The sequence below is a fragment of the Cynocephalus volans genome, chromosome 2 (assembly GCF_027409185.1).
Source record: "Cynocephalus volans isolate mCynVol1 chromosome 2, mCynVol1.pri, whole genome shotgun sequence".
Classification (NCBI taxonomy): Eukaryota; Metazoa; Chordata; class Mammalia; order Dermoptera; family Cynocephalidae; genus Cynocephalus; species Cynocephalus volans.
In genome coordinates, this window is record NC_084461.1 from 82,333,827 (window position 1) to 82,348,330 (window position 14,504).

The following is a 14,504-nucleotide window of genomic DNA, read 5'->3' on the forward strand; positions in this document are numbered from 1 at the left end:
TGCTAATGTTAGGATTTTGAGATATGTATAAATTTTAAATTAAAGGAGATGAGGTATACAACTTTTCTTTTTTAGAAGAAAGAACGATGAACAAATGAATTAACTTTTAAATTATAGAATTTTAGTGACATTAAAGGTTACGTTATTAATTAAGCAATTTTTCCATTTGAAAACGTTAACAAATTCAAGTTTAATGGTCAACCAAACTTCAATTTTATTTTATTTTATTTTTTTTTAATTTTATTTTGTCGATATACATTGTAGCTGATTATTGCTCCCCATCACCAAAACCTCCCTCCCTTCTCCCTCCCCCCCTCCCCCCCAAACTTCAATTTTATATTGAACTTAAAAGCCACAATATTGTCTTGGCCATCATGAAATATAGTCATCTTTTAACAAAGGTTTGGCACAGGAAGCACCTACTAGTAACTCCCTAGATGGCTTACTGATGATGCTGTTTAGTAGACAGTGATTTATAAGAAAATAAAAAGCATTTGGTCAATAAAGCAAATACATAGACTCACATCTTATCACCCAACTTTTAAAATACTACTGTAGTAGAAAGTTAAAAATCTATCCGAGGCAGGAATATGTCTCTTTCCTCTTTGTATCCTGAGTCCAGCCCATTTAGACACAAATAGAAGCTGATGAATGAATGAATGAATGATTTTTTAAGTACTCATGAATATGTAAGTTGTGTTTTGGATTATCCAAAGACATAATTTTAGCCACATAAGTAAAAAGCTGAACACAGGTAAAATACAAATTAAGACAATGTTAAATGAGATATACATCAGTAGGTAGAAATAGTAAATATAGTAATTACCATTTTAAAATGCCTACCTGTCACTAAGTGCTCAAGATGCTCAGTGTACCCAGCTCTGCAATGTGGGTCTTACCCTGATTTTAAAGATGAGGAAATTTATAATTATGGAGATTAAGTAATTTTCCCAAAGTCACACAGCTAGAAAGTGTCTGACTCCAAAGTTCAGGTTGCTTTTATCAACCCATGATGCCTCCATCTCACAATTCCACCTATTAATGAACTAATTGTGCTACAGAAATTTAGGGAAAGATCACATCTGCTTGGGTAATCAAGAAATGAGCTGTGAAGGTATCGGGATTTAAGATTAAGTACAATTTGGAATGACCAAGAAACAGAAGTCTTCCTATCAAAGTGGAGGAAGAATTGCTTTTTAATTAGTGTCACTGATTAGAAATCACAGAACATTAAGAAATTAGTTTGAAAGTTCTACCTGTAAGTATAAACTTGGTAGTAAAACAATATTTATTAGAATTAATTTTTTGTTTCTGACATGAAACTTATCATTTTAGCTCAATCTCCAAAGATATCATTTTAGACTCAATCTCCAAAGAAATAATAGCACACAGTCTATCTTAAGCACTTTTAAAATATGATTACAAAAAATAAAATATCTTCTGTGTTTTATCAGTTCATCAAAGGCCATTAATTCTTTTTACATTCACTCTTGGTCAAAGCCACTATCTGAATTTTTGAGAGTCTGTTAGTAAGTTTCCAAGAATTCAAAATCTTCACATCTTCTAGAAAAGTTTATTCAACACATTGTTAAATGAAGACAATGAGTTTGGGATATAAGTGAACCGGTAAAACGGGCCTAGGATAGAGCTATGTCTTCATTTATGCATGTCAGCCATAAACATGGTAGTCACTCTGCCTTCACCATTAACCCTCATCACAGCTGTCTTTCCTGGGCTCAGCTGTGTCTATAGATCCCCACTAAATTTTCCTTTACCCTTTTGCAACTTACCCTTTACCCTTTTCTCCCTTAGTGTATATTTTAACCTAATTCCATCAGTGTAAAAAAATTAAAAACAACCAACATCCCACATCATCCTAGTGACATCTCTGGCCATACTTTAAAAATCTGATTTTTGTGCTTTGAGGAAAAGAAAGGCTATCTACCTACCTACCTACCTACTTACTTACCATCTATCTATATGCCTGTGCTAGGAGTAGAAATACTCCTACATCCATCAGAATAGAAGATTTGAAAACTAAAATGTGAAGAATTTATCTTCATCTAAGATAAATTCATCCTGTTGAGATTTTTAACAGTAAGTTCTATAATTAATAGAACTATGGCAAATCATGTCCATTATTTTAAGTAAAAGTCTAAGCAAAGAAAAAGATTTACATAAACTTTTATTTTACTTGTCCTTTTTATCTTTCAAGAAGAGTACTTTTTAAAAAATGCTTTCATATTTTAATAATCTACCAACAGACAGAGTCTGACTTCTGATTGTTACCAGGAAAGTGAGTCTCCAATTGCAAGCAAACCTTGTAACAAAAGGATCATAAATAGTAATTCATTCCTTATGAGTTTAATTTCAGAATTTCAATTACTGATATGCCCTTCCAGAGATATTACTTGGGCACATTTAATGGTTCCTTGATTTTCAGAGGGATGTTAATATTGTATCCGTGATAAAAGAGTAAATGTTCTCATTTATTTACATAGCAAAGGTGAGCACTGAAGTCTGGATTCACAATTGTAAACCTATCTCTTGATTATCTCCCTTAACCATCACTATTAATTAATATTTCCACCAGAGACAGGGAAAGAAAAGTGAAGCAGATTAGGTTTCTAAATAACTTGACAAGTCTATGATTTGTTATTTGTCAGCAGCCCTAACAAAAGATATTTAATGAGAAAGAATGACCCATTCGTTCATTTAGTCAACAGCTGCTTATTGAGCACTTACTATATTCCAGGCATTGTTCACAGCCATGAAGCAAAATCATTGCATTCATGGAACTTGAGTTCCAATGGAAGAGATAGCACACAAATTAGTATATATCAGATGGTGATGAGCATTTTGGAGAAAAATAAAGTAGGGTCAGGTAATAGGAAGTGTCAGGTGAGAAGAAGGGGTTTTATTATTTTTTTTAGGTAGCCAAAAAAAAAAAAAAAGGCTTTTGTGATAAGGTGGTGCTTGAACATAAATCTCAGTGAAATGAGGGTAGCAGCATTGGATATCCTGAGGAAGAGTCTTCCGGAAGAGAGGAAATAATTAGCTAAACTGAGGTCATCCACATACAGTTCAGTTGGTGGGCATATTTGTCTGAGATCCAACAGCTGTTAACCAGTAGCACAGGTGATTGGGAATCATGATTAGACTAAAAACAGGGAGATAACCCAACTTCATCTTCTTCAACATTAAGACACTCATCTGAATCAAGATATGCTTTTTATATGAAAAATATCCCTCGCCGTATCAAAAATAATGTGAGAATTCAGCGAGGATGAAGGTCAGAATTTAGCTATTATTCTATAACTAAAATAACTATTGAAAAATTAAGTTACTTTTCCCATTCCTCGGTTTCATCATGTAAGTCAGGGTTTCTCATCCATTGGCACTGTTGGTATTTGGCTGGATAACTCTTTGCTTGGGCTGTCCTATGCACTGTAAGATGTTTAGCAGCGTCCCTGATGTCTGTCCACTAGAAGATACCAGTAGCACCTTCCAGCTGTGACAACCAAAAATGTCTCCAGATATTACCAAATATCCCTGGGGGGTAAAATTGTCCCCAGGAGAGAGCCACTGGTCCAAATAAAAACATAAATGACTTCAGAAAGCTTGTCTTTTCTAATTATTAGCCTGAACATTTTTTCAGGACAGCAAGAAAGGCAGGTACAAGCAGTATATGTCTAACATGCAGTATGATGTCCAGCATGTCATAAGCAATTTCCAGTGATAAATATCACAAACTAAATTATCTGCATCATATAATTTTGCATGAAAATATCAGAGCAATTATTACTTTAATTGCATATTTCACATATTGTAAATTAGTTTGAATATTTTTGATAACAAACAATATGCATTGCTCCTGCCAATCTAAAAGTTTTGCCTGTTCTAAAAGAGAATTTGAAATTAACATCTCATCTTGAGCAAGTCATATGCAAAAACATATACAGAAATCACTTTTGAGTCCCCATCCCTCGTCCCACCCCTTCTTAGTTCACTCTCTCTCAGTCATTTCAGATGTGGATTCCCCCCTCTGCTCAAACCTTCAGCCACTCTACAGTGACTTTTCCAATGGATGGCATATGATTCTATGCCCTTTAATCTCTACAATAATATCGACTCCCATTTTACAAAATACTTCATTCTCTGTTATTTAATACTCCTGTGGTGCTTCATTCCTGCACCCCTGTTAACTTCTGTTTATGCCCCCCATGAGTAACTGGCACCTCTTTAAGCATCTCCCTCCCCAAAATCCACTCATAGATTCATTGGAGACAATGGGGACTTTACTAAAGATCTCACCAGAGACAAAGGCAACCTAAAGTCTTTCTTGGACACTGCTTTCCCAAAGTCCTTTTGTGCTCTCTCCTTCCACCTTCCTGCTCTACTAGGCAATGCAGGTCCTCTGTGCCCAGCTTGTCTCTCACCTTCCTAGTGGCACTCGTAGAGCAGGGTCAGCAAATTCCCATTCTTACCCAACTCTGCCCACAGCTAAGAATGGTTTTTAAACTTTCCAATAATTAAAAAAAAAAAATTTTATTCTATTTTATGACATGTGAATGTGATATGAAATTTAAATTTCAGTGTACATAAATAAAGTTTGATTAGAACATATCCATGCTTGTTTGTTTACATATTATCTATGGATGCTTTCTTGTTGCAATGGTAGCGTTGAGCAGTTGCAGCACAGACCATATGGCCCACAAAGCCTAAAATATTTACTATCTGGCCCTTTACAGAAAAAGCTTGCTGACCCCTACCATAGAATCATACTCCCCACCCCACATGACTTATCAAAGTATTTCCTCCACACACAATGAGCCCCGGCCCTGAGAGGAATTCTGTGTGGGTAGCACATGCACTCCTGTGGGGCTGCGGGAAACTCCAAGCTGGCAATGCTCCTGTCACTACGTGTGTATGTGTTTTAGGGCATGCAGAGGGGTGTAGTCAGGAGCTGGAGGGAATTCAAGCCCAGGGCAGGGCCCCAGAATGTACCTGTCTTGCCTCCCCACCTCCCACATCACCCCATAAGTACTTACTAGACACACCGAGCCTCGTCATCTCAAAAAGACTGCAGACTTTTTCAACACTAAATTTGTGTTTTATGTTTAAATTCACTTATTAAAAAAGAACAAAACATTTTTTTCCTTAGATTTAATTCATTTTCAAGCAATCTGTATGAAGAAGTTGAGAATAATCAAAAATGGACAGAAAACAAGTTCATCAAACAAAGAAAAGACCACCTGAGCCATATAAATGAATGTCTGAAGGTCCTGCAGGAGAAACTGGTGAGGAGTTCTGCTATTTAATGAAGTAAACATCCGCATAGTCGTTGTCTGGATGGCCTGGAAGGCTGCACTTCAACATTTACAGTAATCTTCACGCATCAGTACCATTATTTTGTTTAGCACTGCAGCAGGAATCTAGAGGCCCGTTTTCTCGTTCTGTTTGCTCTTCCCCAACTCTGCAAGCCTGCATTTTTCAGAGTACCCTCTACTTGTACCAAAATAAACTGAAGAGATTTTTTAAAAATTCCCACCCCAAACCTAGGGAGTTGACTCTCTTGGGCCTCCACTGTGGATCTGTAGTTCTAGACAAGCTCCCTACCTGGTGATGCTTAAGCACAAAAGCTTGAAAACTGCTGCTCTGATGAGTCATTTAACCTTTCTGGAGATCCTGTTAGTAGATCAAAGGTTTTCAAAACTCTTCTTCCAGATCCGACCATGTAAGGAAAGCCCCAAGCTTTGGGGTGAGGCTACCAAGGTATATGAGAAATATACTTATTTCAGGGCTCCCTTGTCTCATTGCATCCTACCCAATGGGAAGGCAGCATAGGGCCATAGTGTGGTCAGTGGCTGCCAGCCCTGCAGGTGATTCAAATAAGGCGTTTTAAGAACTTAGGTAGAAGGGCTTTAGGCAACTCAGTAAATAATATTCCCTGCCCCCACCTGAGTTTGTAAACAACTGATAGAGTGAGTCAGGAGTCCAAGAGTTGGAGATAAATATAACAGCTTTATCACTGATAAGACTATCGAAGGATATGAATCAGATCAGCAGCTGCCAAGTGGGCCTGCTAGTTCCTCACCGCTGAATTAGCCAGATTCCTCTACCAGTTATAGGCGGCACAAGATGACCACAGTCACCCTGAAAGCAGGGGCCTCCCACAAGACAGAGACTGGAATCCATCATTCCTGAGGCAGGCAGGGCCAAAGAGAGGAGAATCGAAGGGTGCATGCCAGTGGTGGCCAGTTCTTGCTCCCCAATTCCCTGTGGGGAAGTGAGGAGAAAGGAACCTAATTAGCCTAAAGTTGCCCCTGCAGTCCCCACCCTGGCTGCACATTTAGATTAATCTGGAGAGCTTTTAAACTATATCAATTTCTGAGCTCCATCACAGACCAATTAAATCAGAATGTATAGGAGCAGGGTACGGTCCAGGTGATTCTAATTAATCGCTGGCATGGAGAGCCACTATTCTAGCTGAAATCTGTCCACATGGAGATAGGAAGTTGGAGAAAATAAGATCACCTAACACTCAGGAGCATGTCCAAGGAGTTCAGGGAAAGTGGTATCTAAATGTCTTCCTTTGCTACACTTCTTTAAATATGACACTAAAAATCCAAATTCTTGAGGCATTTCAGCATGACCACATCCCTTTTCTTTTCTTCCATAACATGTTGTAGAGCTAGGGCTAGGGCTCACAGACCCCTTGAGTCTGTTGCCCAGACTGGGTCACAAACCCTCCACACGCAGGTCTACAAGCTAGGTAATAGGTGGAAGGTCCTGGGAGCCATGGGTAAAAAATTAATAGACTTTATTCAGAGCTAGAAGCAGCCATCTTAGTTGGCTTCTCTGAGTTCTGAGAAGCATCGTGGACCAGAGTTGTTAGCCCTTTATACTTAGGTCTATAACCCAGGACACTTGGGTGCCCATACGCAATTACATTAAGTAGTAACAAGGAACACCTGAGGATACATTAAGTAGTAACAAGGAACACCTGAGGATATTTACAGCACATGCTCGGCAAGATTCTGAACATCTGAGGGGCCCTGACTATTTTCCTATATTTTCCAAACACATGTAGAATTCCAGAAACTACAAAGTAGGCCAAAGGAAGGGATTAGCTCTTACTCTTGTGAGCACAGTTTTAGATACAGAGGAACTTGGTTTGAGTAGATACAAGGGAGCTTGGTTTGAATTTTCATGCTTAACATGGAAAAATAAATATTTATTTTTGTAAAAAAAAAAAAAAACATTTTGTCCTAGCTGAAATATAAATCCACCTCAGTTTTCTTTTCTGCAGTTTAATCACCTGGTTTCTTTTATAGGAAAAGTCTGAAAATAAAATGGAAGAAAAATTACTGCAGCTTTCAAGCAAATTAGAGAATTTCATTAATACACAGAAACAGGAAGTGGAACTCAACAAAGTAAAGCATATAGAAAATAAATTGTCTAAAAAGATGAACCAAATGGAAAAGCAGATCTGGGGTGAATTAGAAAAAATGCAGAATGAATATCAATCAGGTAAGCAGATACCTTTTATTAAGTAATGAACATCTGTCCTGTCCTGTTCAGTCCCTCAGAGTTTTCTACTTTAAGCTAATGGCCAGGGGTCAATCCTGTCATTAGTGACATCTTTATGTATTTAACACGGCTTTTGTAAATATCCCATAGAATATCAGCATACCATGGGAAGGTAGGTAAATATGTTAACTTTCTTCATTCACACTTGACAATGTCACAAGTCTGCCATTGCTGTGAGATTTTTTTACTCTTTAAGATCATAGAATCACAGAATTGTTAGAGTTGGAAGATCCTTGGAGATTGTCAGGGCCTGACTTGTGAGTATTTTATAAAATTAGAAGCCTAAATCAAATGCCCCCTCACTGAATTGCAGGTGATGAGCCTGGATAGATGTCAGACTGGAGACCTGACCTTTAGAAGTGAGAGAGAGAGATGAATTAGCAGAGTATGGGTATAATGGCTGCTTTTCTTCTTAAGAGGCTAATGACAGCAATGTCAAGCTGAGCTAACATCAAAGAGGATTAATTTGAAAGGCTCATCTAATTTGTCAAAGGGAAGGACATGGGATAGGTGCTGTGGAGCAGCCATCTGCCTCAAGTCACAATTCTGAGGGAATTACTAGAAATCAGAAGGGTTCCTTTATTAGAGAAAGCCCCAGCCCATTTTCTGTCCTCCATATCTCAGAAAAACTTCAGGTGTAGGGCCGAGCCCGTGGCGCACTTGGTAGAGTGCTGCGCTGGGAGCGCGGCGACGCTTCCGCCGCGGGTTCGGATCCTATATAGGACTGACCGGTGCACTCACTGGCTGAGTGCCGGTCACGAAAAAACGACAAAAAAAAACAAAAACAAAAACAAAACTTCAGGTGTAAATTCTACCAAATTTGGAGGTGCATTGGGAAGACATCATGGTCTCATTCTGCCAGACGTTCCTGGCATTATAAGTAGAATTTGCTGCCTGGAAACCTAACCCTCACAACTCACACCCCACTTCCCACCACCAAATCAAAATATGAGTTATCTGTCCAGGAATCATGTCCCAAATTAACTGGCTCTCTTTTAAAGGCCCTGTTTTTTGCTTAACTGTCAGGTTTAATTTTACTCATTGCATGAGTACAACCTCAGGATGAGCTAAAGAGGAATTTACCATCTACAATTTTCTGCATTTTGCTAAGTGGGAGTTCTAGCAAAGGGGGACTACAAATCAATGGTTTGCTCCTTTATGTCTTTAAAGAAATGTGTTGAGAACTGACTCTATGAAAGGCCTCAGTGAATAAGAAATGAGCTGTACTGTTGAGAACCTTGAAGTGTGTGGTAGGTCTGTGGTCATGACTAAATGCACACAAGAGAGATACAAAGTGCCGGGAGGACAGAGGGCAGCAGGTGGCCACTCTAGGTCCATCAAATTGGTCTTTCAGAGAAATTTTGAAATCTCATCAGTGGTCTTCACCTTCAATTTGGTAACAAAAATTTTTAAGAAGAGAGATCACACAAAATCTCTTGTCAAAGCATACAGAAAGAAGGAAATATTTTAAACTTGTCTCGAAATATAGAATTATTTTATTATGCAATATATTTGGGAAGAGGAGAATTATTAAATTTTCACAGTGAAACCAGATGTAAGTTGAAACACTATTGCTAATGCGTCTTCATGACACGTAAGAAATGGATTATGTATGTTTTTAGACTGATCTTAATGGAATTTAATGTGCTTTGAATTAAATGATGATCAATTATGGCAGAACTGCTGATTTGCAACTTTTGTAAAAAAAAAAAAAAAAAAAGTTCCAATACACTGTTTAAGTATACCTGTTCTTTTATCTTCTCCCAGGATTTAAATCAGTTCATGACTCTCTCAGTTCCCTCCAGCAAATACAGAAAACGAAGATGGATTTAGAGAAATATAAAGTACAGAAAGACCTAAAGAAATTGCAGCGTAAGATAGTGGAACTCCAGGAAGCATAAAACTTTCCAGTCATCATCTTTTTCACCAGCCAACAGGGTGGTTTGTTGTGAAAAGTGAAGAAGAAAGTTAATATTTCTGGATGTTTACAGCTTCTAACGTCTCTGTATGTCTTACCACCTTTTAAGGAGATGTATGTACGAGAAAAAAAAAAAATAAAGCAAAGAAGCTTTATGATGTCTTCAATTTATTAATGAAAAACCTAAGGAGTTCTTTCATATACGTGCCTTTTTATATTTTTATCTGCCTATCAATTAAAAAAAGCAATCTACATAATGCACACAAATGAGTGACGGAGGCCAGGTGTAATATATTAAAGAATGGCAGGAACTGTAGCAAACTGGAGAACACCTACCCAGTCTAAAAATAATAGCCACTATGTAGTTCCAGTTTATTACTCACGTGTATATAGTCCACTGTTGCCAAAAGTGAAGAGAAACCTCTCCATTTATAAGTATTAGCAACAATTCAAAATTAGTTTTGGAAGAGAAGCCTCTCTATAAGTATTAGCAACTAATTCAAAATAGTTCCAATTTGCAACTTCTGATCCAGAGGTTATCCTTTTCTAACAATCCCAATGTTTATAGCAAGTCTAACTTATGCATATGTAAAATATATTTTCATTGTCTTCATTATGTTATTGGAATTATGTGCAAGTAAAAGCTAACCAATGCAAAATAAGAGAATACAACAGCTTCCATGAAAATCCGAACAGTTAAAAAATTAGAGAAGCAGGCACTAGTCAAAAACTTATTTTATTTTTTATATTTTTATTTTTATTTATCAATACACAATGTAGTTGATTTTCGTGTGTCTTTACCAATTCCTCCTTTTCCTCGCTCCTTCTCACCCCCTCCCCCCATCAACATCATACCTGTTCACTACAAGTTCAAGGAATTATTGGGATTGTTGTGTCTTTTTCTTTTTTTCTATCCTCCCCCCCCCCCACAGTTTGTTTGTATGTTTATTTATTTATTTTTATTAGCTCCCACATATAAGTGAGAGCATGCAGTATTTCTCTTTCTGTGCCTGGCTTATTTCACTTAATATAATTTTCTCTAAGTCCATCCATGTTGCTGCGAAATGTAGTATTTCATTCTTTTTGACAGCAGGGTAGTATTCCATTGTGTAGATATACCCTTATTAGAGCAGTTGTCTCTCTTCTTCCCTAAGCCAGGGAAGAAGCCTAAGTCTGCAGCAAAGGTGGTGATGACTCCATAATTGAAGGGATTTTCATTGTAAGACAAGTGTTCTTTGCAATTAAATGTCATGCTAAGACAAAGGGCTAATATCCCAAGTAATCCCAAGTAAGTCTTACAAGTCAATAAGAAAATAACAAATCAAAAAAATTTTTTCAAAACAGGCAAAGAATATGAATAAGCAAGGCAGAGAAGAATAAATAATCAATGAAGGTATGAAAACATGCTCAATCTCACTATTAAAGAAATAAAAATTAAAAGAACCTTTAGGTACCATTTACAGATTGGCAAAGATTAAAGTGATTGATTATATTGGGTTGACAAGGGTGAAGAGAAATGTGCACTCTCATACATTATTGGTGAATCTACAAATTGGTATGATGATTTAGAGGGCAATTTGGAAACATCTGTTAATATTTTTAAATGTATATGTCCTTTGATCCTGAAATTCCAAGGCTAGAAATTTATAGTATGGGGGAAAAATAACTCCCAAAGTCTTTTCCCGAAGAACAAGAATGCTTATTCAAGCATCATTTGTTATAGTTAAAATATATATGTGTGTGTACACACACACACACACACACACACACACACACACACACACTATATATATATATATATATATATATATATATATATGGAATTGATTGACTAAGTTAATGATATTAGACAAAAAAAAAAAAATGCTATACAGCCCTTAATAAAATACAGATAGAAATCCAAGATACACTGTTAGGTGAAAAAAGCAAGTTTCAAAACAATATAGATGTGAACCCACTTTTGTCAAAAAATGTTTTAAAATGTTGAACACAATATACATAGTACAGTATGCAAAAAAAAGTTAAAATTTACAACAAACTTAGCTATCATTGGATTACAAAGAGCTTTTGTTTTCTACATTAAGCATTTATGGATGATTTTACATTTTAAAAATATAGTATTTTTGTTTCAAATAAAAAATATATTAAGAACAAACAGCAATATACTGAGCTGAAAGAGTAACTCTTTGTAATGAACCAAATAAAGGGTTGTAGGAAGGGTTAAATTAGGAATTGATACAGACCAAAGGCCTAGTCATCTCACTCATACCCGCTTTTTACTCTACAGATATGGCTACAAAAGCAGGGAGGATATATAGCCAATGGAGTAAAGTAAAAATGCTCTCAACTAGGTTGTAGTTCAAACAATCATGTAGGATCAGGCCAAAAGTTTTCCAGAATAGATCTCTTTCTTTGGTGCTAGCCAGAGTAGTAACATGTAGGGCAGGGGATAAAAGGATCAAAGGATCCTTTGCCATCATTCTCCTACCTGGGATGCCAGGTTGCGATGTCCACAGGTTCGTTCTCTAGAGGGCCTGAAAACCTGCCCAGTGAGAAGGTGGATCCAGGTTTTGTAGGGTCTAACGCTTATGCAGTTTTGATTTGCTGTTGATGTCCTGTCCTGATGCCAGATGAGCTGGCACAGTAGTCTGTAGGAATATTCCTGAAAACCATTGCTACATTAGGACAGCTAGCAGTAACTTAACTTCATACAGAAGTGACTGTGAACAACACGAATATATCTTTCCAACCCATATGTATCCTCAACTCAGCTTCTCTTTAGCTGGATCCAAAGATGCCCATAGCCATTCTAGCACCTTCTGACATCAAGGGAAATGGCAGTGGAAAGGGGCAGCGGTCTTGATCAATGTTCTTAATCAATCATGGTTAAAATGTCTTACTTCTGCAAATTTTACAATGACCTTTTAAATACATGGCTGGAGCTCATGCAAGTGAGTGGCTCTGAAACTCAAGAGCCATTGTTTCACAGTAAATTTACCTCTGCTAAAGGAACCAGAGAAGCACTGGGCCTCCCTCCCCTTGCATTTATTTTGCCATGAATCCAAAAAGATAACAAGCATGAACAATCCTCCTAGAGAAGCTCAATATACATGGTACTTTACTCTATATCAAACATTACTTAATCCTTTGGGAAATATCAGACTTCTCCCACCCAAACACAGGATGATCTTTGAGCATTGTAGATTCTGCAATCCAGATCTACCCTGTAGACTTGAGGCATATGTTAAAATATCTCAGGTAGTTCTCACTTTACACAGACACCATGTAAGCAGTCTTGGACCCTGCTGCCTCCTACATTCCCTGCATTTCCTTCCTCTTATCAAAATCTGCTCTTAGAAAACACAGGGGGAAAAGCCCCTTGACACTGGTCTTGGCAATGACTTTTTGTATATAACACCAAAGCACAGACAACAAAAGCAAAAATTAAACAAGACTACATCAAACCAAAAAGTTTCCACACAGCAAAGAAAACAATCAACAAAATGAAAAGACAACCTATGGAACAAGAAAATATTTGTAACCCATATATCCAATAGGGGCCTAATATCCAAAACACACAAGGAACTCATATAACTTGATAACAACAACAACAACAAAAAAAAACAAATAACTCACTTGAAAAATTGGCAAAGGACCTGAATAGACATTTTTCCAAAGAAGATATAAAAATGGCTAATAGGTATATGAAAAGGTGCTCAACATCACTAATCATCAAGGACATTGAAACCAAATCACAAAGAGATACACACTAGTTAGAAAGGTTATTATCAAAAAGTCAAATGATAAGTGTTGGCAAGGATGTGGAGAAAGGGTAACTCTTGTACATTGTTAGTGGGACTGTAAATTGGTACAGCTATTACGGAAAACAGTATGGAGGTTCCTCAAAAAACTAAAAATAGAAATACCATATGATCTAGCAATCCCACTTCTGGGTATATATCCAAAGGAAATAAAATCAGTATTTCAAAGAGATATTTGCATTCCCATGTTCAATGCAACATTATTCACAATAGCCAAGATATGCAAACAACGTGTCTATTGACAGATGAATGGGTAAAGAAAATATGATACGCACACACACACACCAAGGAGAAGAGGTGTGGGGGAGGTGAGCAATGAGAGAGAAGGCTGGAGAAGTTAGGGGGAGTGGAGTGTCTAATCACAAAGGGCCTTGTAACGCATGTTGAGGAATTCAGGCTTTATCTTAAGGACCCAGAGTGGTCTTTAAAATATTTTAAAGAGAATGACATTATCAGATTTGCATTTTAGAGAAATCCCTCTGACTGTTGAGTGGAGAATAGATTACAGAGTGGGAGTAGCAAATTACAGTGGGAAAGGAGGGAGATGATATAGTAGAGAGGGGATAATGAGCTCAGTTTTAAACTAACTGATTTTGAGGTATCTATGGGACATCCAAGTGAAGATGCCCAGTGGTTAGTAACAGAGATGGGCCTGGAGCATGACAGAAAGATGTGCACTGGGGATTTAGCTTTGGAAGTCACCAGCAGAGAAGTCATTATCAGAGTTTTGGGTGAGAAAGAGATTGCCCGGTGTTGGATGGGGCAGGAAGACTACAGTGAGAAAGAGACCAGGGAAGAACCCTGAGGACACCTAACACCGAAGAAACAGGCAGAAGAGTCGTAGGTGAGTACAGGGAGGCCCGTTAGCCGTGAAGTGGGAGAGAAAGTGTCATCGTTTGAAGGTTTCAGTCTTTCCTGAGAGTTCTTGCTGGCAGATGGTGTCAGTGACCCACCTGGAGTCCTACCAGTACTGCTTTAAGGCCTACCATTAGATCTCCACATACCAAAGAGGACCCTGTCCTACAATGTAAACTTGAAACTTGGGTGTATTACACAACTCACTAGAGAATGGTTATAAATGCTTTGGATGTTCCCCTTCCAGGCCATAAAATAAATGTACTGTGCCTCCTCAGATGCAGAGAGGGTAATGAACCCTCCAATCAGAGAGGCAG

At 37.6% G+C, this 14,504-nt stretch overlaps 1 protein-coding gene across 1 annotated transcript in view; it reads left to right on the forward strand.

Annotated features, from left to right (window-relative positions):
• Window positions 1-9,494, forward strand: part of FAM81B (family with sequence similarity 81 member B) — a 64,824-nt gene extending 55,330 nt beyond the window's left edge. Inside the window, exons 8-10 of the mRNA XM_063087613.1 lie at window positions 5,165-5,300; window positions 7,338-7,533; window positions 9,361-9,494. Of these exons, the coding sequence (XP_062943683.1) occupies window positions 5,165-5,300; window positions 7,338-7,533; window positions 9,361-9,494 (466 nt within the window). The remainder of the gene's footprint in view (window positions 1-5,164; window positions 5,301-7,337; window positions 7,534-9,360) is intronic.
• Window positions 9,495-14,504: the final 5,010 nt, after the last annotated feature.